At 43.6% G+C, this 26,251-nt stretch overlaps 1 protein-coding gene across 1 annotated transcript in view; it reads right to left on the bottom strand.

Annotated features, from left to right (window-relative positions):
- Positions 1-26,251, bottom strand: part of PIGU (phosphatidylinositol glycan anchor biosynthesis class U) — a gene marked incomplete at both ends in the record, with an annotated part of 98,890 nt that overhangs the window by 55,571 nt on the left and 17,068 nt on the right. The window contains 5 exons of the mRNA XM_080716412.1: positions 266-363; positions 9,712-9,812; positions 12,983-13,092; positions 23,971-24,033; positions 26,135-26,194. Of these exons, the coding sequence (XP_080572538.1) occupies positions 266-363; positions 9,712-9,812; positions 12,983-13,092; positions 23,971-24,033; positions 26,135-26,194 (432 nt within the window). The remainder of the gene's footprint in view (positions 1-265; positions 364-9,711; positions 9,813-12,982; positions 13,093-23,970; positions 24,034-26,134; positions 26,195-26,251) is intronic.

The following is a 26,251-nucleotide window of genomic DNA, read 5'->3' as shown; positions in this document are numbered from 1 at the left end:
GTCGATCCAAACTACAAATATGAAAAATAAAGCACACTTATACATTAGCACTGACAAGCATAGTTAGAACTTAATGACTGTTAGGTACACTTTGTCTAAAATTAGTTAGGCTTCTTTATTTTTTCAAGTGTAAACAAGCAAGTATGAGCTGGGGTCACAGTCCCATTGCCTCTAATGGATTCATGCCTTTCCCTCCCCCACAGCAGGGACCAGGCTATATACTCAATGTTACTTGGGCACTGGCTTCTGACCAGCACCTGCTTACCTGCAAGAGATAGAGGAGTCCTGGGACAAACAAGGTGATTGGGTACAGAGACTGGTATGTTGCTAAGGCAAGGAAAATAGCACTGAGGAAAGCACTACCTATAAAAAGAGAGAAAAAAAGGCATGGGATAATCTAGCCTCATCAATCAGGATTAGACTCAGCAAGTCCCAGCTGACACAAAAGTTTCCATAACTCTTCAAACAATCACCTGCCACGCGCTTCCTGGTGCACAGGACATTATGCAAACTCAGAGCAAGAACTCCTTGGCTTGATTTCTCATGAAAGAAACCAAGAAAGTAAAAATCATCTATAGTTAGCAACCCATGATACCACAGACATATTTCTTTTGTGCGTGTGTGGTAGTAGGGATCGAACCCAGGGGCTTCTACCTCTGGGTTACACTCCCAGTCATATTTTATATTTTATTTGGAAACAGGATCTCACTACTAAGTTGTAGAGCTTCACTAAGTAGCTGAGGCTGGCCACAAACCTAAGATACTCCTGTCTCAGCCTCCCAAATACTGGGATTACAAGTGTGTGCCACAACACATGGCTCAGATTTCTTTTTTTGAACTATATCCCAGGCCTATTTTTTAGTCTTTATTTTGAAACAGGGTCTCACTAAGTTGTGAAGACCCTCACTATATAGCTGAGGTTGGTCATAAACCCATGATTCTCCTGTTTCAGCCTCCCATGTACTGGGATTACAAGTATGCACCACCATGCCCGGCTCCACATCGATATTTCTTGTAAATATTTTTTTGTGTGTGGTACTGAGGATTAAATCCAGGGGCATTCTATCTCCAAATTTACACTCCCAGCTCTATTTTATTTTATTTTATTTTTTTAAAAGGGTCTAAGTTGCTGTGGCTGCCCTCAATCCTGTCATATTCCCATCTCAGACTCTGAAGTACTGAGATTACAGGCATCTGCCACCACACCCAGCTCCTTGTAAAATTTTCAAATACAAGACAGGTATGGTGGCACACACTTGCAATCCCATTACTTGGGAAGCCGAGACAGGAAGATTACAAATTCGTGGCCAAACTTCAACAGTAAGCCAGACCCTCACCACCTGGGTCTTGTTCTCCAGCCTTACTCCTAACTACCGCCTGCACACACCCTGCCGTTCCCCAGTTTCTAAAAATATCATGCCCTTTCATTTCTGTGTCTGCTGTCAGGCTATTCTCTCTGCCTGCGCAGTCCTTCCCTGCACTACTTCTAGCAGAAACCCACCCTTGCTGCAAGATGAAATGACACTTCCTCCATGAAGCTGAGCAGAGTTACCGATGGCCACTGCAGCTAGCAGGCATTGTCCATTTGGGAGGTGTCAGGCACTACACTGCACCCTCCACATCGACAATATGCCAGCCTCAACGACTCTCCAGGAAACATCATAACAAGCTTGGGAAAGTCCTACTTTTCAGCTCATTTTTTTGTAATAGAGTATCTGAGATTAAAAAAAAATCATACACTTGCCGGGAGTGGTATTGTACACTTGTAATCCTAACCACACGGGAAGTGGAGGCTGGGGATCCCAAATTCAAAGCCAGTGTGAAGCCGGTCGTGGTGGCGCACGCTTGTAATCCCAGTACTTGGGAGGCTGAGACAGGAGGATTGTACAGGTTCGAAGCCAGCCTCATCCACTTAGTGAGGCTCTCAGTAACTTAGTGAGACCCTGTTTCCAAATAAAATAGAAAATAGGTCGGGGCTGTAGCTTGGAGGTAGAACAGCCCCTGTGTTCCACCCCCAGTACCACACACACACACACACCAAAAAAAAAAAAAAAAAAGCCAGTGTGAAAAACTCAGTGAGAACCTATCTCAAAATAAAAAGTAAAAAGGGTTGGGGATATACAGCTCAGTGGTAGTGTCCCTGGGCTCCATCCCTAGGACTAGGGAAAAAAAAGAAAATCACATATTATATTCATTTTACAGGTAAAGAAACCAAAAAGGAGAAATAAGGTCAGTAATGAGCCTAAAACCACACCCGTCTCTGGTGCCATCCTCTTGACCCTTGTCAGTGGGCCTCATGGCACCACTCCACTGATGTTCTCTGGTCACTGCGAGAGTCGCCCACCACCCGTATTGTGTTGAAAGCTGCTCAAGGGCAACAGCTTCTCTGAATTTTGAATATTCTGTACTTGGCACATGTGTTAAATGCATGCATGACTAAATGAATATATTCAGTGACACATGTAAAATCCTTTAAAAAAGCAAGCATAGCCGGGCGTGGTGGCGCACGCTTGTAATCCCCGCGCTTGGGAGGCAGAGACAGGAGGATCGCGCAGGTTCAAAGCCAGCCGCGCGCGCTGGTTTAGGAGACCCTGTTTCCAAAATGAAAATGTAAAAAAATAGGTCTGGGAGTATAGCCCGGAGGTAGAAGGGCTTCCAGGAACCCCAGTACCACCAAAAAAAAAAAAAAAAAAAAAAAGCAAGCATATGCCAGGCCTGGTGGTGCATGCTTGTAATTCCAGTACTTGGGAGGCTGAGACAGGAGGATCGCAGGTTCAGGGCCAGCCTCAGCTACTTAGTGAGTCCCTCTGCAACCTTTGTTATTGAAAGAATCAAAAGGTCTTGTACTTAAGGATCCACCTGTTTGAAAATGCTGAGAAGTGGGCCGAGCGTGGTGGCGCACACTTGTAATCCTCGCGCTTGGGAGGCAGACACAGGAGGATCGCACAGGTTCAAATCCAGCCGCTCTGGTTTAAGAGACCCTGTTTCCAAATAAATAATATAAAAAAGGGTCTGGGAGTGTAGCCCAGAGGTAGAAGAGTTTCCAGGAACCCCAGTAACACCAAAAAAAAAAAAAAAAAAAGGGCCTAGAGGTATAGCTGAAAGGTAGATTGTTCAAGGTAGACTGAATGGGTTCAATCCCCAGTATCAAAAAGAAAAAGAAAGAGCCGGGCGGGCATGGTGGGGCACACTTATAATCCCAGTACTTGGGAGGCTGAGACAGGAAGATCCAGGTTCCCAGCCAGCTTCAGCTACTTAGTGAAGCCCTCCGCAACTTTGTGAGACTCTGTTTCAAAATAAAGGATAAAAAATAGGGCAGGGGGTGTAGCTCAGAGGTAGAATGGTACTGGGTTCCATCCCCAGTACCCCCCACACACACACACACACGAAAAGGATAAACATAAGTACTACAACAGTCAAAAGCCTGGTGTGGGCAGTCTGTGTGTGGGATGTACAGACAGCTGTGGACAGGGCATATGCACAGCTGGAACAAAAATGAGAGGGAGTACAGAGGCACACAAGACTCAGAAGAGCTAATATGCTTTGGGAAAAGCTAGAAAGGTCAAGAAGAACAGGTTAGAAAAGCAGAGTGTTGGAATGATACGTGCTTGGGGCAGGAGCAAGGAAGATAAAAGTAAAAGGTGACTTCAAACATTTTAAACAAACTGTGCAATAAGCAAACACTACTAGAGTTTGCTCTATGCCAGGCATGTGCTGGGGACCAGGGAGACTGGTGACTCAGTCTTTGTCCTCGGGGAGCTCCCAGTAGACGACTGCAAGGGCTGGCCAAGCATAAGTATGTGCTGGGGCAGGAGAACCAGGGAATGGTGTGCGGTGCGTGGGTGGGGGTGGTGACTACTCAGTGTGGCAAAGGGGAGAGCTAAAGGAGTGGCTGGAAAAGGACCCCAAAATGGGCTCTTGTGGATGCAGGTAACAATGTGCCTGTGATCTGGGTGCCGGGACGTGTTATTTTGTAAGTATTCACTTATGGGTATACTAATGATTTCTATATTTTTCTGTATACATGTTATACTTCAACAAAAAGTTCCACTAGCCCCAGCAATTGAGTGAGACCCTGTTTCAAAATAAAATTTAAAAATGCCCCTGGGTTCAATCCCCAGGGGTCAGATCACGGAGGGCTTAGCTTGCACAATTATCCAAACAATTTATCTACAGGCCCAAACAAGAGGTGAAACAACACCTGAGACACAACCCTGTGTGGGCAAGACCTCGGGCAGCCTGCAGGCCCAGCCAAGGAGGAACTATGCCAAGAACATGATTTTTACCCCAAAATGATACAAATGCCATTGTTTGCTAGTGTGGCCAGAAACTCAGGCACTCAGGTTTTCTGACCCGGGCCCGGCCTTGGGCCTAGTCACAGGAATGTTAGAATAACGCTGTCAAGTGGGTAGGTGTACTGGCTGTAGCATCAGGGAACGTCAGTATCTACCCACTATCTCCTAATCTGTTTTCCACTTCAGCGTCAGGGTGGGGGCCAAGGCAAGCCTTGGCAAACTCGGGGATAATGTTGTGCCTCCAGGTTCCGCACCTTGACCAGCCTGAGCCGGTGGCTCAGCTGCAGGCAGAGTAGGAAGGGCCACGAGGAGCTGAAAGGGCCACGAGGACTCGTTCGGAATATAGACTTTCAGGAGAGTGAGCAAAGTCAGAGACTGGGTCACAGCCAGTGACCTGTCCACGACAGGCAGTGAGATGGACTAGAACGTGGCCAAAGGGCCAAGGTCCTCAGGGCTATCAGAAGAGGAAGTTGCACCACAGTCTGAGGCAACAAGTAAGACAGCCTAGGAAGAGGAGGTGATGCTGGGGAGGGCACACACACTGCATCCCTTGCCAAGTGTGCTCTTTCAACAGGACAGGCTCTCCCTGAGCTGCCCGTCTACACCAGCCACAGTGAAGAAACTTCGCTGAGCACCTGCTCTGTACCAGCCCCAACTGTGAGCACTTCTTATGTCTTAAGTCACTTAGTCCTTTCATAATTCCAGGAAGTCAGTCCTGTTACTATCCCCATCTTCCAGATGAAGAAAATGAAAGACAGAGCAGGCGTGGTGGTGCACAACTGTAATTCTAGTACTTGGTTTTTTTTTGTGGTTTTTTTTTTTTTTTTTTTTTTTTGTGGGTCTGGGGATGGAACCCAGGGGCATTCGACCTCCAAGCTACACCCCCTGCCCTATTTTTTATTCTTTATTTTGAAACAGGGTCTCACTGAGTTGCAGAGGGCCTCACTAAGTAGCTGAGGCTTTCCGCGAAACACGATCCTCCGGTCTCAGCCTCCCGAATGCTGGGATTACAAGCGTGCGCCACCACGCCCGGCTCTCTAGTACTTGTTTTTGTTTTGACAGAAAAAGAGAAAAAGATAGAGAGAGATAGAAAGAGAGAGAATGAGAGAGAGTGTGAGTGTGTGTGTGTTTGTGTGTAGGGTGTGTGTGTGAGGGGTGGTGGTGTAGTGCTGGGGATTGAATGTAGCAGTCTACATTCGAGCTAAACCCCCTAGCCCTAATTTATTTTTATTTGAAAACAGGTCTCACTAAGTTGATGGGAACATCACTGAGTTGCTGAGGCTGGCCTTGAACCCACAATCTTCCTGTCTCAGCCTCCCAAGTACTGAGATTTCAGGCATAGGCCACCACTCCTTAGCTACACTATATTGCCACCCTCTTAATCTCAGCCTATGTCGGAACCACAAAGTCACAATAAGCAGAGCAACTACTTGTTGAGTGGGTTCTGCTAAGAAAGGAAGCTGAGCATTGGGTATTTCTCACTTACTCCTCCACTAACTCTCGGAGGCAGATACCACTGATCAAGTGAAGCTACCTCTCTGTATCATTTGCTCAAAACTAGAGAGCTGGTAATCAGAATAAGCAGGCTTTGAAACAGGCTCAAACTGACAAATTCCGCCCTGGGCTGCTGCTCTCTTTCTGGGTCTTGAATCTTCTATGAAGCTCCACAGGATGGGAACACTGGGAACACCAGGCCTCAGGATCCCCACTCTTGCACTGCTTCTCCAAGGCTGGGCTCCTGGAGGAGAACCTCTCGTTCTAACCTTCTCTCTAGCCTCCCCAGGAGGCTCAAGGAGATCCTATCAATCCTGAGGCTCTTTTCCTTTTCCTTTTTTTTAGTGGTACTGGGGATTGAACCCAGTGACATTCTACCTTTGACCCATATCCTTACCTCTCTTTTATATTACTTTATTCATTCTTTTCCTTACTCCCTCCCTTTCTTTCTTTTTTTCTTTCTTTTTTTGGTAGTACTGGGGTTACTGGAAACCCTTTCCCGGGCTACACTCTCAGACCTGTTTTATATCTTTTTTATTTGGAAACAGTGTCTCTTAAGCCAGCGAGGCTGATTTCGAACCTGCATGATCTTCCTGTCTCCACCTCCCAAGCGTGGGGATTACAAGAGTGCGCCACCACGCCAGCGTTCCCTCCCTCTCTTTCTTTCCTTCTTTCTCTTTTTGTTGCAGGACTGGGGATTGAAATCAGGGGTATTCTACCTCCAAACTACACCCCACAAACTACACCCCAAGCCTATTTTTCATTCTTTATTTTTGAAAGAGGGGGTCTTACTAAGTTTTGGTGTACCTTACTAAGTAGCTGAGGCTGGCCATGAACTTGTTATCCTCCTGTCTCATCCCCCTAATACTGGGATTACAAGCATGAACCACCATGCCTGGCTCCAATTTTATTTCTTACCTGGAAAACAGGGTCTCCCTAAGTTGATAAGAGTCTACTTGCTAAGGCTGTCCTGGAACCTGTGATCTTCCTGTCTTAACCTCCCAAATCACGGTTTGTGAACAGCCTCAGCTACGTAGTGAGGCCCTTTCCAACTCAGTGAGACCCTGTTTCAAAATAAAGAATAAAAACTCGGGCTGTGGGTGTAGCTCAGAGGTAGAATGCCCTGGGTTCCATCCCCGGTATTAAAAAATAGTAACAACCAGCACTTAGTACATGCCCCTATATTGTGCATCACCCCATTATTTATTTTTTCTCCACAGTACTAGGGATTGATCCATTTACTCTTCATATTTGCTCTATAAATAGAGGCTATTTCAATCCGAATGCTATAGATAAGGAAACTAAGGCCCAGAGCTATGAAGTGACTTGCTCACGGTAAAACAGCCAGGAAACCAGTGCAGCTGGGATAGTGACCAGGTCTACTGAACATCAGAGAAGAGGAGCCTGAGCTTTATTTTCTGAGTGGCAGTAGGGATTGAACCCAGAGGCATTCTACCTCTGAGCTACACATCCAGCCCTTTTTGAAATTTTGAAACTGTGCATGGTGATACACACTTGTACTCTCAGTACTTGGAAGGCCGAGTCAGAAGGATTACAGGTTTAAGAATAGCCTCAGCAGCTGGGCATGGTGGCACATGCTAGTAATCACAGCATTCGGGAGGTGGAGACGGTAGGATCACGGTTCATGAACAGCCTCATATATTTAATGAGGCCCTGCACAACTCAGTGAGACCCTGCTTCAAAAAATAAAAAGACAGGCCGGGCGTGGTGGCACACGCTTGTAATCCCCGCGCTTGGGAGGCAGAGACCGGAGGATCGCGCAGGTTCTAAATCAGCCCCGCTGGCTTAAGAGACCCTGTTTCCAAATAAAAATAATATAAAATAGATCTGGGAGTGTAGCCCGGAGGTAGAAGGGTTTCCAGGAACCCCAGTACCACCAAATAAATAAATACATACATACATACATACATACATACATATGTACATAAATAAATACATAAATAAATAAATAAAATGCTGAGTGTAGTGGCACACATTTGTAATTCCAATACTTGGGAGACTCAGACAAGAGGATCGCAGGTTCATGGCCACCTCACATACTTAGGCCCTCTGCAACTTAGTGAGACCCTGTTTCAAAATAAAGAATAAAATAGATTTGGGGGCATAGCCCAGAGGTAGAATGCACCTGAGTTCCATCTCTAGTACTGCAAAAATAAATAAATAAAAGTGAAAAATAAAATATAAATAAAATAGGACTAAGGATATAGCTCAGAGGTAGAGTGCCCTGGGTTCAATAATGAGTACCACAGGAAAAAAGAAAAGAAAAAAACATGTGAGAAGTACAAGCTAAAATGTAGTAAGATTAGGTGAGGAGCAGTGGCACACACCTGTAATCCTAGGACCGGGAGGCTGAGGCAAGAGGATGAAAAATCCAAGCCTAGCCTGAGTAAATTAAGGAGACTATCTCAAAATAAAAAAGCCAGGCGTGGTGGTGCATGACTTGTAATCCCAGTACGTGGGAGGTTGAAATAGAAGAATCACAGGTGTGCAGCTTGCCTCAGCCATTTGGTAAGTCCTTCTGCAACTTAGTAAGACCCTGTTTCAAAATAAAGAATATACGAAAATAGGACTGGGAATGTAACACGGGTAGAATGCCTCTGGGTTCAATCCCCAGTACTAACTATGAAGTATACCCAAGCCCCATTTTATTTTATAACTTGAAATAAGGTCTCACTAAGGTGCTGAGCTTCTAAGTTACTGAGGATAGCCTCAAACCTGATATCCTCCTGTCTCAGCCTCCCAAGTACTAGGATTACAGGTGTGTGTCACTATATCCAGCTTCATTATAAGTCTTTTTATATTTTACATTTACTTATTAATTAATTATTTATTTATTGTGTGTATTAGTGTGTGTGTGTGTGTGTGTGTGTGTGTGTGTGTGTGTGTGTGTGTGGTGAGTGTATGGAACCCATGGGCCTTCTCCCTCTTGGATACTTCCCCAGACCTATTTTATATTATTATTTTATTTATTTTTTTTTTTGGTGGTACTGGGGTTCCTGGAAGCCCTTCTACCTCCGGGCTACATTCCCAGACCTATTTTTATATTTTTTATTTGGAAACAGGGTCTCCTAAGCCAGCACGCGCTGCTGGCTTCAAACCTGCACGATCCTCCTGTCTCTGCCTCCCAAGCCCGGGGATTACAAGCGTGCGCCACCACGCCTGGCCTATTTTATTTTTTGAGAACAGGGTCTCGCTAAGTTGCTGAGACTGGCTTTGAACCTGCGATTCTCCTGTTGTAGGCTCCTATATACTAGGACTACAGGTATATACCACCATGCTCAGCTCAGAGTGTTTAATTTTTTTCTCTTGGCTTATCTAAATATCCCATAATAATCTTATATTAATTTTGAAATAAAAAATTAAGTATTGCTTTAGAAAAAGCACTAACAAAAGTTAATAAAAACTCCGCATAGCCAGGTGTGGTGGTGCACGCTTGTAATCCCCGCGCTTGGGAGGCAGAAACAGGAGGATCGCACAGGTTCGAAGCCAACCTTGCTGGCTTAAGAGACCCTGTTTCCAAATAGAAATATAAAAAAATAGGTGTCTGGGAGTGCAACCCAGAGGTAGAAGGGTTTCCAGGAACCCCGGTACCACACACAAAAAACCAAAAACCAAAAAACAAAAAACCCTGCATAGAGCTGGGCATGGTGGCTTACGATTGTAATCCCAGTACTTCGGAGGCTGAGACAGGAGGATCCGGGTTCTTGGCCAGCCTCAGCTACTTAGTAAGGCCCTCTGCAACTTAGTGAGACCTTATTTCAAAATAAAGAATAAAATAAAATCAGGCTGGGGTGTAGCTTGAAGATAGAATGCTGGGGATCAACCCCCAGCATCACATATACAAAAAAAAGCCTACATAAATCATGGACTGAGCTTTATATACTTTACTTCAGGGCCTTACCTTTTATTGTAGTCAAAATGAAGAAAGCAATGAGGGTGTTGTTGATGGCACAGGTGGACTTGGCAACACAAGATAAGACTGTGTAGGGATTTAAGAGATAGCTGGGGAAGAACACACATACTTGGTATTAGTAATCTAGACTGGACAGGGAGTCCTGGCTATCATAGCCAAGAAGTTTAAGAGACTTACTAAAAATATACATAAAGGAAGGCAAGTTCTTAGAAATAAGTTCTTCCAAAAGGGAATGGAATAAGGGTTGGGGGTCAATGAATGAAGCATACTGAACGTCATGCTATGTGGCATACGGAAAACCACCATAATGAATCATCACAGAGATTCTACAAACTAGCACTAATACTCTTCCAGTTTTGCAAATGAGAAAACTGAAATTGAGTGGTTAAGTAACTTGACTGAGTATTTATGGGCTAATACATACATTTAAAATGACGTCTGTCTCTAAGGCCAACATTCTTGCTGCTACTTAGCCCTCTTGGTAGCCAAGCAGTGTTCACTAAGCCAGACCCTATGGACGGAATAGGTATCCACTGAATTCAAAGCCAATGGCCAGAGAACCTCACAGGACACCTTGCCCTCCCACTGGGACAGAGCTAAGTCACAACACCTCGTCTTTTCCTGATGTGGGAAGGAATAAACTGGGAAAATAAATCTGAAATGCTTGTGAATTAGGAAACCTTATATGGTCATTAATGAATTATTTTTATCTATTTCTATTCTGCTTCTACTAAGGACTTGAGAAAAGATAACAAAAATAGTAATAAAATTAAAATAGCTATGATCAAGATCAAAGGGAAAAAATAAATAAAAGGAGAAAGTAGCCGGGCGTGGTGGCGCATGCTTGGGAGGCGGAGCCAGGAGGATAGCGCAGGTTCGAAGCCAGCCACGCTGGGTTAAGAGACCCTGTTTCCAAATTTAAAAAAGTATAAAATAGGCCTGGGCGTGTAGCCCAGAGGTAGAAGGGTTTCCAGGAACCCCAGTAGCACCATAAATAAATAAATAAATAAATAAATAAATAAATAAATAAATAAATAAATGGAGAAAGTAAAGCAAAACAAAGTAGACCAAATGGGTCTTCTATAGCATTATAATTAGCTTCAAATCTGGCTTTGAGTTTCCTGGCAAAGTAAAAGGAAGGCCAGTTACATAATTCTGATTATCAGTTAGGAAGAAATACACCAGTGTCTCAGGGAGAGATTATAATTATTATTAACCAAAGCCCTCAAATGCAATACCACACACGACTATAAGATTAGCAGTCCTAAACCAAAGACCTAGAAATTGCTTCCAGTAATTACAAATAGGCTTGTTATACAATCTTTCTTTTTGTGTGTGTGTGTGTGGTGTTGGGATTGAACACAGGGGTCTTCTACCTCTAAGCTACACCTCCAGCCTGATTTTTTATTCTTTTTTTATTTTTATTTTTTACAATACTGGGATCAAACCCAGGAGCATTCTACCTCTGAGCTATACCCTCAGCCCTATTTTATATTCTTTATTTTGAAACAGGGTCTCACTAAGTTGTAGAGGGCCTCACTACGTAGCTGAGGCTGGCTGTGAACTTGCGATCCCCCGCCTCTGTCTCAGCCTCCCAAGTATTGAGATTACAAGAGTGCACCACCACACCTGGCTTTGATTTTTTATTTTATTTTTTTCGGATCTGAGGATGGAACCAGCGACATTCTACCTCTGAGCTACACCCCCAGTCCTACTTTTTGATACTTTTTTTGAAACAGGGTCTCACTAAGTTGCAGAGAGTCTAAGTACTTGAGGCTGTCTGTGAACCTGTGATCCTCCTATCTCAGCCTCCTGAATGCTGGCATTACAAGCGTGTGCCACCATGCCCAACTTGAGTTTTTATTCTTTATTTTGAAACAGGGTCTAAGTTGCAGAGGGCCTCACTAAGTAGCTGAGGCTGGCTGTAAAACCTGATCCTCCTGTCTCAACCTCCCAAGTAGTGGGATTACAAGCTTGGGCCACCACACCTAGGTACTGTTACACAATCTTTAAAGAAGCAGTTGCTGCTATTACAAAACTCCCCTCAAGAGACACAAGTCTGGAGCCGGGCGTGGTGGCGCACACTTGTAATCCCTGCGCCTGGGAGGCTGAGACAGGAGGATCGCACGGGTTCGAAGCCAGCCTCAGCTACTCATTGAGGCTTCCAGCAACTTTGTGAGACCCTGTTTCCAAATAAAATATAAAAAAGGTCTGGGAGTATAGCCCGGAGGTAGAAAGCCTCTGGGTTCTACCCCCAGTACCACCAAAAAAAAAGAGACACAAGTCCATAGAACTCATAATGTTGCTCACCTCTGGTTCTATTAAGGAAGTTCCCATCAATATTTCTGAAATACATGGACATGAACTGATACTCCAAAATTGTTTAGAAGGATGAAAAACAAGCCATTTCTAAACAGAATGTGATGTTCAAGAAGTAGGAGCTCGCCGGGCGTGGTGGCGCACGCTTGTAATCCCAGCATTCGGGAGGCTCAGACCTGGAGGATCGCGGTTCGCGGACAGCCTCAGCTACTTAGTGAGGCCCTCTGCAACTCAGTGAGACCTGGTTTCAAAATAAAGAATAAACCGGGCGTGGTGGCGCACACTTATAATCCCTGCGCTTGGGAGGCTGACACAGTAGGATCGCACAGGTTCAAAGCCAGCCTCAGCTACTTAGTGAGGCTCTCAGCAACTTAGTGAGATCCTGTTTCCAAATAAAATAGAAAATAGGTCTGGGAGTATAGCCCGAAGGTAGAAAGCCTCTGGGTTCCACCCCCAGTACCACAAAAAAAAAAAGAATAAAAAATAGGGCAGGGGGTGTAGCTCGGAGGTCAAATGCCCCTGGGTTCCATCCCCAGACCCGCAAAAAAAAAAAAAAAAGAAAAAAGAAAAAGAAAAAGAAATACAGGAGCTGCTTGAAACAATAGCCACATAAAGACCAGAATTTTATCCAATCCACACATCACAATGAAGAACTTTTCTTTTAAACACTAGTCACAAGTAAGCTGGAGGCAAGATCAGAGCCAGTCAAAAGCATTTGTGAAGGCTTTGATTGTGCATGACTCTGTGAGTCTTTGTCCCAACAGTGGCAGGATGGCTGTCTCTTTCACTGACCAGAACCCCAGTTGTGCAACAGAACTATAGCATACTTGATGACTAAGACTGCAAACCTCCATAAACACAACAAACAACACAGGAAATTCTCATCAGATGTTCCTCGCACTCGTTGGCACTGAGCCCTGATTTGTCAGGAAATACTTACAACAGGGCCACTTTCAGAGGGATAGAGCGCATCTCCATAGGCGTTCGGATGAGTTCAGCCACATCCGGGGCATACTGGTCCAGTTCTAGGAGGAGTTTCTGCTTTTTAAACTGGGGGGGAAGAAAAGATAAAACAAATAAGTTTCTATTGTTTTTAGGATGAAAACAAAAGTCCGTGCCATGGGTCACAGGGCCTTGCCTGGTCTGGCCCTCTGTCTAATGTCACTTCTCACTCTCCCCCATTCCTCACTTTCTAAGTTTCAGTATCATGAACATGTGGACACTTCTGCTAAAAGGCCTTGGCTTTTTTTTCTTCTGGTACTAGGGATTGAACCTAGGGGCATTCTTCCACCAAGCTACAACCCCAGCTGTTATTTTTTGGGCACTGGGAACTGAACTCAGAGGCATTCTCAGTATCCTTTATTTTCTTTCTTTATTTTTTTTTTTTTTTTGGCAGTGCTGGGGATGGAACCCAGGGGCATTCTACCTCCAAGCTACACCCCCAGCCTGATATTTTTTTATTCTTTATTTTGAAACAGGGTCTCACTAAGTTGCAGAGGGCCTAAATAGCTGAAGCTGGCTGTCAACCTGAGATCCTCCTGTCTCAGGCTCCCAAGTACCAGGATCACAAGCATGTGCCACCACACCCAGCTGCATTCTAGGTAGTCTGTCTCTGTGCTAGACCCATAGTCCTTTTTATTTTGAAACAAGGTCTCACTAAGTTGCTGTGACTGGTCTTGAATTTGAGATCCTCCTGTCTCAGCCTCCCAAGTACTGGGATTACTGGCATGCACCACCATACACTGTGTTGTTTTGTTTTCTTGCAGTATTGGTGATTGAACCCAGAGCTTCATGCATGCTAGGCAAGCACTCTACCACTGAGCCACATCGCCAACCATCAGGCCTTTGTATTTAATGTCTTCTCTTTCCCTAGTTAACTTACACCTTTAGACCTCAGTTAAATTATCACTTCCTGCCAGGTGTGGTGGCGCATGCTTGTAATCCTACTACTTGGGAAGCTGAGATAGGAGGATCACAGGCTTTCAGCCAGCCTCAGCTACTTAGTAAGGCCCTCTGCAACTTAGTGAGACCTTGTGTCATAAAACAAAGTTAAAAATAGGGCTGGGATTTAACTTGGAGGTAGAATGCCTCTGGGTCCAATCCCTGGTACAAATGACCACTTCCTGCCAGTGTGGTGGCACATGATTATAATCCCAGCTGAGACAAGAAGGATCGCAGGTTCTTGGCTAGCCTCAGCTACTTAGTGAGGCCCTCTGCAATTTAGTGAGACCCTGTTTCAAAATAAAGAATAAAAAATAGGGCTGGGGGTGTAGCTTGGAGGTAGAACGACCCTGGGTTCCATCCCTAGTACCACAAAAGAAAAACAAATTATCACTTCCTCAGAAGGCAAACTCTCCCTTACCTGTACCACCTAAGTAAAATTCCCCTATACTTTTTTTCATAACAATACTCACAGCTTTTGCAATTGACTAATGTCTGGCTCCCTACCTAAAGTTCCATGAGAGTAGGGACCATGTTATTTGCTTATCATGTATGCCTAAGAGCTAACACAAAGGGCACAGAAGAAAAATGTGCTGAATGGCTGAATGAATGATACAATAACAAAGCCAGTTCTTAGTCATTTTTAAGAGTTATCAGAGCCGGGCATGGTGGCGCACACTTGTAATCCCAGCATTTGGGAGGCTGAGACAGGAGGATCACAGTTTAAGGACAGCTTCAGCTACTTACTTAGTGAAGCTCTCCGCAACCTAGTGAGACCCTGTTTAAAAATAAAGAATAAAAAATAAAGCCGGGTGTGGTGGCGCATGCTTCTAATCCCCGCACTTTGGAGGCTAAGACAGGAGGAGGGCACAGGTTCAAAGCCAGCCTCAGCTACTTAGTGAGGCTCTCAGCAACTTAGTGAGACCCTGTTTCCAAATATAAAATAGGGCTAGGAGTATAGCCCAGAGGTAGAAAGCCTCTGGGTTCCATCCCCAAGTACCACACACACACAAAAAAAAAAAGAATAAAAAATAGGGCAGGCAGTGTAGCTCAGAAGTCGAATGCCCCTGGGTTCTATCCCCAGACCCGCAAAAAAAAAAAAAAAAAAAAAAAAAAATTTATCAGCAGTGGTCTTAGGACTCACTTTCATCAACATAGCCAGTACTTGGGAGGTTAAGAGGACCAGAGGTTCAAGGACAGCCTCAGCAAGTAGCAAGACTATCAAAAACCTAGCAAGACTGTTTATTTGTTTATCTGTTTACTTATTTATTTATCTATTTTTATGATACTAGGGATTGAACCTAGTGGCACTTTACCTCCGAGCTATACTCCCAGACCTACTTTATTTTTTTATTTGGAAATAGGGTCTACTAAGTTGCAGAGGGCCTTGCTAATTAACTGTGATTCTACTGTCTCAGCCTTCCAAGTACTGGGACTACAAGTCTGCACCACTATGCTCAGCTCTTTTATTTTTTTGTTTGTTTTGGTTTTTGCATGTATGTGGTGCTAGAGATTGAATCCAGTGGCAATCTACCTCCAAGCTACACCCTCGGCCCTTTTTTTATTTTTATCTTTTTAATTTTTGGGGGGAGTTGGTACTGGGAATGAAACCCAGGGGCCTTCTACCTCCAGGCTACACTTCCAGACCTATTTTATATTTTATTTGGAAACAGGGTCTCTTAACCAGCTGAGGCTGGCTTCGAACCTGCGTGATCCTCCTGTCTCAGCCTCCCAAGGGCAGGGATTACAAGCGTGTGCCACCACGCACCGCTGCCCTTTTTTTTATTTTGAAACAGGATTTCCCTGGGTTGATAAGCATCTCACTCCTTGACGAGGCTGTCCTGGAACTTTTGATCCTCCTGTCTCAGCCTCCCAGTACTAGGATTACAGGTGTGCATCACCATGCCGGGATGAGACTCTGTTTCAAAAGCAAAAAGTAAAAGGGCTGCAGGTGTAGCTTGGAAGTAGAATGCCCCTGAGTTCAATCCCCAGTAGCACACACCAAACAAAAGGAGAAAAAAATTCATCTGCAAAGTGAAATATGTCCAAGCAAGGTAGAATGATCCCAAATGTTACAGTATTTTGATTTTTCCTTCATTCTCCTGTTTCAATGTGTTTTTTGTTTGTTTTGTTTTAACTTTCATAGAGGTGTCAAAGGGTCAAGATAAAAAAAAAAAAAAAGAAAAAGAAATCAGAGAGCTGGGTATAGCTCAGCAAGTAGAGTTAAGATGCAGTGGGATGGGGATAGAAACCATGACTTCAACTTGTCCCAACAAGTCCATAGGTGTGTTCCAGAATGAAAAAAAAGGCAACCTTATAAGCAAATATGGGTCAAAATATAGATGGGAAAACACCTCTGAACATTAAATGGATAGCTTTTAAGCTGGGCGTGGTGGTGCATGCTTGAAATCCCAGCATTTGGGAGGCTGAGACAAGAGGATCACGGTTCGTGGGCAACCTCAGCTACTACTTAGTGAGACCCTTTGCAACTCAGTGAAACCCTGTTTCAAAATAAAGAATAAAAAATCAGGGCTGGGAGAGTAGCTCAGAGGTAGAATGCCCCTGGGTTCCATCCCCAGTAACAACAACAAAAAAAAAAAACAATAGGCCTGAGGGTGTAGCTTGGAGGTAGAATGCTCATGGGTTCCATCCCCAGTACCACACACACACACACACACACACACACACACACACACACACACACACAGATAGATTTGCTGACTTAATAATCAGAGAATCTTTAGACAGTATAAAACTAATGCTGAAGTTATGAGAGTATTTCAGAGTAGCCAAAGTAGTAAGCACTTAACTATCTATGCAGGATTAAAGATTTTATGAGGATCCCAGCATGGTGACATATGCCTGAAATCCCAGTACTTAGGAGGCTGGGAAAGGATTGTAGGTTCAAGGACAGCGTCAGCAAATAGTGAGACGCTAATCAACCTAGTGAGTCCCTGTTTCAAAAGAAAAATGAAAAATAGAGTTGGGCTATATCTCAGAGGTAGTATGTCTGGGTTTAATCCACAGTACCAAAAAAAAAAAAAAAAAAAGATTTAGTGATGATAGTGATTAAATATGCAGACTGATTACAGACTTCAATGTACCTTTCACAAAAAGTGCCCGGCTTATTTTTATGTTGAAATAGGATTTTACAGGACTGGGCATGGTAATACAAGTTTGTAATCCCAGCATTTGGGAGGCTGAGACAGGAGGATAACTGTTCGAGGCCAGCCTCAGCTACTACTTAGTGAGTTCCTTTGCAATTCAGTGAGATTTTGTTTCAAAATAAAGAATAAGGGGCCGGGATGTAGCTTAGTGGCAAAGTGCTTGCTTTGCGGGTGTAGCACTCTGCGTTTGATCCCCGGTTCCAAAAAGACAAAAAGAACCCCTTTAAAAAATAAGTTAAAATAAAAAATAAAAAATAGGGCTGGGGGTGTAGCTCAGAGGTAGAATGCCCCTGGGTTCAATCCCCAGTACCACAAAAAGTAAATAAATAAATAAAATTTAAAGAAAAAATAGGGCTTGGGGTATAGTTCGGAAATAGAATGCTCCTGGGTTCCATTCCCAGTACTGCAAAAATATAATAAATAAATAAACAAACAAACAAACAAAAATAGGGCTGGAGTTAGCTCAAAGGTAGAATGCACCTGAATTCAATTCACAGTATCACACCAAAAAAAAAAAAAATGTGTGTGTGTGTATGTATGTGTGTGTGTGTGTGTGTGTGTGTGTGTGTGTGTGTGTATATATATATATATATATATATATATATATATATATATATATATATAATAGCTCAGAAGTAGAATGGACCTGGGTTCAATCCCTAGTAGGTCAAAAGAAAGAACAAAGGGAGAGAGGGAGGAAGGAAGAGAGGAAGGGAGGAAGGAAGGGAGGGAGGGGAGGAAGGAATAGAGAGTCCATCCAGGGGCAGCCAGAGCCGCAGTGGAACTGCAGACCATTCCCCAGGCTTGAAGCTGCACTGACAACTAGAGTCCACCAGGGACTTGTAGATCCTGGACAAAGGGGACACTGGGCCAGCAGTAGAAGAAAAGGACTTCCCTGTAACCTCAATCTTCTCAAATACAGTATCTTAAAACAGAAGGACCTTCTGAAATGGCAATCTTAGGAAGGAAGGACATTCAGGCCAGCACATTCTATGCTCCATCTTTTACTGTCTCCCTCAATCAAACCAGCACAACCACCATCATGGCTGGCTTCAAGGCCCAACATCAGCTTCCCAAGCAAAAGGAAAAAACCCTTCAAAAACTTTCCACTGCAGCTGGACAGGGTAGTACAAACCTGTAATCTCAATACCTGGGAGGCTGAGACAGAAGTGTAGGTTTGAGGACAACCTCAGCAACTTAGACGCTATTCAAAGCAATTTAGATGCCAGCTCAGCAATTTAGCAAGACTCAGCAACCAAGTGAGAATCTGTTTCAAAAATAAAAAATAGCCAGGTGTCGTGGCACACATTTGCAATTCCAGTATTTGAGGGGCTGAGACAGGAGGGTCGCAGGTTGGAGGACAGCCTCAACAAGTAATAAGACTCTCATCAACCTATGAAGACTTGTTTCAAAATGAAATAGGGAGCTGGATGTGTGGCACACCCTTGTAATCCCAACATTTGGGAAGCTGAGACAGGAGGATCCAGTTTCACAGCCAGCCTCACTTACTTAGTGAGGCCCTCTGCAACTCAGTGAGACCTTGTTTCAAAATAAAGAATAAAACACAGGGCTAGGAGTGTAGCTAGGAGGTAGACTGCCTCTGGGTTCCATCCCCAGGACCACACACACACACACACACACACACACACACACACACACACACACACAAGTATTGAGGAGGCTAAAACAGGAGGATCACAGGTTTGAGATCCTGAGCAACTTAGATGCTGACAACCTCAGCCACTTAGACCCTATTCCAAAATAAAGAATAAAAAATAGGGCTGGCCAGGCGTAGTGGCCCATGCTTGTAATCCCAGCATCTGGGAGGCTGAGACAGGAGGATCGTGGTTCAAAAACAGACCCAGCTACTTAGTGAGGCCTTTTGCAACTCAGTGAAACCCTGTTTCAAAATAAAGTCCTAAAAAATAGGACTAGGGGTGTAGGTCAGAGGTAGAATGCCCGTGGGTTCCATCCCCAGTACTGCAAACAAACAAACAAGCAAACAAAATAGGGCTGGGGGTGTAGCTTGAAGGTAGAACACCCCTGGGTTCCATCCTTAAAAAAAATTCATGTGTGTGTGTGTGTCACATATTTCTCTAACATAAATAACACAAATGCATATACACAGACTTATTTTCCTAGTGCTTTATTTCAAACCATGAAAAAGTTGGAAGACCATTTGTTAACATTTCGAGACATTTCTTTAATCTCTACACATACACACATGAGTGAAATTTGTTTTGCAAACCCACTTGAAAGTAAGCTGTGCTACTTTATCCCTAGATATTTTAGCATATATATAACTTCAGATAAAGACTGTGATCTACATACATAACCTATATTGGAAAAGAAAATAGCCACTGCTCATGTGTGTGTGTGTGTGTGTGTGTGTGTGTGTGTGTGTGTGTGTGTGTGATTGGAGATTGCAGCCAGAGGCATTCTACTTCTGAGCTACACTCCCAGCCCTATTTTTTTTATTCTTTGTTTGGAAATAGGGTCTCACTAAGTTGGGAGGGCCTCACTAAGTAGCTGAGAGTGGCCTCAAACCTAGATCCTCCTGTCTCAGCCTCCCAAGTACTAGGATTACAAGCAGGCGCCACCACACCCGGTGCCACTGATCATTTCTAAGTCCTCAATTTATGAACTTTTTCTTTTTTCTTTTTTTTTTTTTGTGGGTCTGGGGATGGAACCCTGGGACATTTGACCTCCGAGCTACACCCCCTGCCCTATTTTTATTTTTTATTTTGAAACAGGGTCTCACTAAGTTGCAAGGGACCTCACTGAGCAGCTGAGGCTGTCTGCGAACCGTGATCCTCTTGTCTCAGCCTCCCGAATGCTGGGATTACAAGTGTGCGCCACCACGCCCGGCTCATTTGCTATTTCATTTGTGGTCCTCAAGGGAATCTGTTAGAGCATTTCTTCTCAGCCTCCATCATTTTCAAGTTATGCTCTATTGTAATTTGTGCTCTCTTCTAGCCTTAGTGATACTAAGCCTCTGAAATGCAGTTCGTAATCCTTTAGAGGAAGAGGCGAAGAATACGACCAATAGAGTCCATAACAGCTATGAACTCTCGGAAAAAACAACACATGCAGATATACACACAACTTCTCATACTATCTCAAGAGTTTTATAGGCCAATTAAATCTATAAATGAACCCAAACTTAAGAACCTTCAGTTAAGATAATTTAAAAATCTCTAAAGTCTATTTGTTACTGATCACAGAAAGGCAACCTGCTATTTCTAGTTCTATTACTTGGTAATAGAAGTGAAAATGAACCACAGGCAACCTTATCTCACCTTAGCTGGCATCCTCTCAGGGGCTCCCAGCCAACAAAGGAGGACAATAGCCAACTTCTTTCTTAATAACTACATAGATAGTGCACATGTTTAATCTGTTAAACTCTCTCAGATCCCAGGAGGAGGAGGATGGCCCCATTATATAATTCCTCTTGGTATTACATATGGATTAAGACTAAACTTTATATCCATATGAATGAGAGATATTCTATCTCGGAACTACACTACTAGACTGATTTTCTTATTTAAAAACAGAACCTCAGCCAGGCATGGTGGCGCACGCTTGTAATCCCAGCGCTTGGGAGGCTGAGAGAGGAGGATCACACAGGTTCGAAGCCAGCCTCAGCTACTGAGTGAGGCTCTCAGCAACTTAGTGAGACCCTGTTTCCAAATAAGATATAAAATAGGCCAGGGAGTATAGCTAGGAGGTAGAAAGCCCTTGGGTTCCTACCTCCTAATAGTTCCTACCCCTAGTACCACCAAAATAAATAAATAAATAAATAAATAAATAAATAAATAAATAAATAAATAAATAAATAAATAAAAACAGGACCTCACTAGGTTACTGAAAGCCTCACTAAATTGCTGAGGCTATCCTTGAACCTGTGATCTTCCTGTCTCAGCCTCCCAAGTACAAAGATTACAAGCATGCATGGCTTCTTTCTCTCTTCTCTCTTCTTCTCCTTCTCTCTTCGCTCTTCCCTCTTCTCTCTCTCTCTCTCTCCTCTCTTTTTTGTGGTACTAGAGATTGAACCCAGCAACACCAACATTCTACTTCTGAGCTACACCCCCAGCCCTTTTACTTCTTCTTCTTCTTTTTTCTTTTTTGGAAGTGGGGATTGAACTCAGGGGCATAGGCATTCTACCTCCCAGCTATACCCCCAGCCCTATTTTATATTCTCTATCTTTTTAAATTTTTTAATTAATTAATTTATTTATTTTGGTGGTACTGGGGTTCACTCCCAGAACTATTTTATATTTTTATTTGGAAACAGGGTCTATTAAGCCAGCAAGGCTGGCTTAGAACCTGTGCGATCCTCCTGTCTCCACCTCCCAAGCACAGGGATTACAAGTGTGTGCCACCATGCCCAACCCTCTATTTTTATTTTTTTATTTTTTATTTGGCTGGTCTGGGGCTGGAACCCTGAGGCATTTGACCTCCAAGCTACACCCCCTCCCCTGCCCAATTTTTTATTCTTTATTTTGAAACAGGATCTGAGTTGTAAAGGGCCTCACTAAGTAGCTAAGGTTGTCCATGAACCGCGATCCTCTGGTCTCAGCCTCCCAAATGCTGGGATTACAAGCGTGTGCCTCCATGCCCAGCTTATATTCTCTGTTTTGAAACAGGGTCTTACTAAGTTGTGGGGGACTTTACTAAGTAGCTGAGGCTGGCCATGAATCTGCAATCCTGTCTCAGCCTCCCAAATGTCCTGGGATTACAAGCATGTGCCAGGCTTGTTTTTTTTTTTATGGTACTGGGAATGGAACCCAGAGACTTTCTACCTCCAGGCTACACTTCCAGACCTAAGTAGCTGAGGCTGGCTTCGAACCTACACGATCCTCCTGTCTTAGCCTCCCAAGTACTGGGATTACAAGTGTGAGCCACCACACCCAGCTCATTTTTTTGTTTTAAAACAGGGTCTCACATAGTTCCTGAGGCTGGCTTCAAACCTGTGATTCTTTGTCTTGCCCTCCCAAGTAGTGGGATTACAGGTATGTGCTACCATACTTGACTCACACATTAATACTTTCAACAGGCATTTAATATATGCCACATTTTCTGACTAAGATTAATTTTAGGGACTGGGAATTTAGTTCAGAAGTAGTGTTTGCTAGCATGTGCAACTTCCTGGACTCTATCCCCAACACCACCAAAACATCTTTCTAAATTATTCTTTGGGAAAACAATCAACACCTGGAATCTAATTTTGTCTTAGTAGACCCAAGTTAAAAGCTATATTCATGTTCCTTTTAAAAGAAAAACTGGAGCCAGGCATGGTAGCGCACACTTATAATCCCAGCATTTGAGAGGCTGAGACGGAGGATCAGGGTTCGCGAACAGCCTTAGCTACTTAGTGAGGCCCTTTGCAACTCAATGTGACCCTGTTTCAAAATAAAGAATGAGCCAGGCATGGTGACTGCATGCTTGTAATTCCAGTGCTTAGGAGGCTGAGACAGGAGGACCACACAGGTTCAAAGCCAGCCTCAGCTACTTAGTGAGGTTCTCAGTAATTTAGTGTGACCCTGTTTCCAAATAAAGTATAAAATAGGTCTGGGAGTATAGCCCGAAGATAGAAAAGCCCCTGGGATCGACCCCAAATACCACCAAAAACAATAATAATAAAATAAAAATAAAAATAAATAAAAAATGAAAAATAGGAGCTGGGCGTGGTGGCACACACTTGTAATCCCAGCTTTTGGGAGGCTGAGACTGGAGGATCGCAGTTTGCGGACAGCCTCAGCTACTTAGTGAGGCCCTCTGCAACTCATAGGGCAGAGGGTGTAGCTCAGAGGTCAAATGCCCCTGAATTCCATCCCCATACCACACACAAAAAAAAAAAGGGCTGGGGGTGTAGCTCAGAGGTTGAATGCCACTGGGTTCCATCCCCAGTACCACGAAAAGAAAATAAGAGAAAAGAAAAGAAAGAAAACAAACTAGGGCTGGGGCTGGGGCTGGAGCTCAGAGGTAGAATGCCCCTGGGTTTCATTCCTGGTACCAAAAAAATAGAACTAAGGGTGTAGCTCTTGGAGGCAGAATGCCCCACGGTTCCATCCTCTGTATTGTTAAAAAAAAAAGGAAAAGAAAAACTGGTGATAGAAAATTTTAAGATGCCTCATTAAATGTCACTGAACTCTATTCAAGAAAGTCTCAACTTACACAGATATGCAGTTATTAATAAACTGCATAATTGGGTTCAATGGCACCAACTTGTAATTCCACTACTTGGGAGGCTGACACAGGAAGATTGAAAGTTTAAAGCCAGCCTCAGCAACTTAACCCAACTTCAAAATAAAGAAGTAAAAAGGGGTGGGGGCATAACTCAATAGTAGAGCAATTTTGGGTTCAATCTTCAGTACCAAAAATAAATAAGTAAATAAACACAAACAAAAAGCCTACATAAATTAAATTGACCTTTTTATATCTATTACTAATACTATTTTGTGGGTCATCATTTCAGGACTTGCTTAACTCCCACTTCTCACCATTCTTTTTTTTTTTTTTTTTTTTTTGGTGGTACTGGGGTTCCTGGAAACCCTTCTACCTCCGGGCTACACTCCCAGACCCTTTTTTATACTTTTTAATTTGGAAACAGGGTCTCTTAAGCCAGCAAGGCTGGCTTCGAACCTGCGTGATCCTCCGGTCTCCGCCTTCCAATCGCGGGGATTACAAGCGTGCGCCACCACGCCCGGCCCACTTCTCAGCATTTTAAAACAGGTGGATCCTTAAGTACAGAACCTTTTGATTCTTTCAGTAACAAAGGCTACTGAATTCCACAGACTTTGTCCCACCAACAACTTACCACAACCTTATTAAAGTCCTGGATTGCAAAATACAAGGCAATAGCAGTGAGTACATCAGTTATCTGTAAAGAGAAAGAGAAGGAAGAGGAAACAGAAGCCTGTTAACTCAGGAGAAATGGAACGCTGCCAGGCTCTGCAGTTCTGGGATACCCAGTACTACACACCTGTGCCAAGGTGCCCCACTGGGCCATACCACCCCCACCCCAGGGCAGGACTGAAATGAAATACAGATACATAAAAGGCCAAAAATTTGTCACCGTCTCTTTCTGTTGATTCACTTAAGGTAGATTTCCAGGGGTCACTGATTATTTTGTTTTTCTGAAAAGGAGGCAGTAAGCCAAATAAGTTTGGGAACCGGTGTCGGGTAGAAGGTCACCCCTGACTTTAACTACTAAAGGGTAGGGCCCATTCAGGAAGGTCCCACGGAAAACCCTGAGGATCAGGACCTCTCTAGGCCCACTTCACTCTGGCATCTCTATTTGTTCTAAAATTATAAGTTACTTAGATTCTCTATAAAATGGGAATAATAGCTGGGAGTGGTAGCACATGCTTATCATCCCAGTGTTTGGGAGGCTGAGACAAGAGGATAACAGGTTCACAGCTAGCCTTAGCTACTTAGTGAGGCCCTCAGCAACTTAGTGAGACCCTGTTTCCAAATAAAGAATAAAATACAGGGGTTGGGGATGTAGCTCAGAGGTAGAATGCGCCTGGGTTCAATCCTCAGTAACACACACACACAAAAAAAAAGCTGGGTGTGGTGTCATACACTTGTAATCCCAGCATTCAGGAGGCTAAGACAGGAGGATCTGGATTCTTGGCCAGCCTCAGCTACTTAGTGAGGCCCTTTCCAATTCAGTGAGACCTTGTTTCAAAATAAAGAATATAAAATAGAGCTGGGGTTGTAGCTCAGAGGTAGAATGCTCCTGGGTTCTATCCCCAGTATCAAAAAAAATAAAAAACAGGTGTGGTGGTCCCTATACTTGGAGGGTGAGACAAGAGGATCACAGGTTCAAGGACAGCCTCAGCAAATAGTGAAATTCAATCAGCCTACCAAGAAACTGTTCCCAAATAAGAAATAAAATTGTGTTGGGGGTGTAGTTAAAAGGTAGCATGCCTGTGGGTTCAATCCCTAGTACCACAAAATAAATAAGGGGAGAAAGAATAAAAATAGAGCTGGGGTTAGAGCTTCGAAGTAGAACGCTCCTGGGTTCAAGCCCCAGTACAAAAAAAGCCAGGTGTGGTGGTGCATGCTTGTACTTGGGAGGCTGAGACAGGATCACGCAGATTCAAAGCCAGCCTCAGCTACTTAGTGAGGCTCTCAGCAACTTAGTGAGACCCTATTTCCAAATAAAATATAGAAATAGGTCTGGGAGTGTAGAATGCCAGAGGTAGAAGGCCCCTGGGTTCCATCCGCAGTACCACAAAAAAAAATAATAATAATAAATAATAAATAAAAGAATACTTGGGGAAACACAGCATGCCCTTTACAGGCACAATTAAAGCCAATCACAGAATCTTGGAGCTAGAAAACTCACAACTACATGGTTCAAGTTCTAATGAAGAGTAAGGAATTGGAACTGGTCAGAAGTTAAAGACTGCTCCGTATACTTCTACAGTTTCTTAATTTCAAAAGTAAAAGTTTTTGCTTTCGTTTCCTGAGAAATCCCCAAATTCCTAACATAGATTTTTTCCTTAAAAATAAAATGACAAGGCAGATGTGGTGGCGCACGCTTGTAATACCAGCACTTGAAAGGCTGAGACAGGAGGATTGCACAGGTTCAAAGCCAGTCTCATCTACCTGTGAGGCTCTCAGCAACTTAGTGAGACCCTGTTTCCAAATAAAATATAAAATAGGTCTGGGAGTATAGCCCTGAGGTAGAAAGCCCCTGGGTTCCCATCCCCAGAACCACACACCAAAAAAAAAGACAACAAACTGCATATTAAAAATGCATACATAGCCGGGCGTGGGGGCGCACACTTGTAATCCCCGCTCTTGGGAGGCAGAGACAGGAAGATCTCGCTGGCTTAAGAAACCCTATTTCCAAATAAAAATATAAAATAGGTCTGGGAGTGTAGCCCGGAGAAGAGTTTCCAGGAAGCCCAGTACCACCAAAAAAAAAAAAAAAAAGCATACATATTAATTTTATCTGGAAGTTTACTTACCATAAATACCATCTCAGCGTAGTCAATTAGGAAATGAAAGAGGTATATTATTAATGGAGTCTGTAGGAGAGAAACAAACATGCAAAAAGTAAAGTTAAACCTTAGTATGAGCTATTG

Source organism: Muscardinus avellanarius (assembly GCF_963383645.1).
Source record: "Muscardinus avellanarius genome assembly, chromosome: 19".
Taxonomy (NCBI): domain Eukaryota; kingdom Metazoa; phylum Chordata; class Mammalia; order Rodentia; family Gliridae; genus Muscardinus; species Muscardinus avellanarius.
Note: the sequence above shows the minus strand (reverse complement) of the source record. Positions and strands in the feature narration are given on the sequence as shown.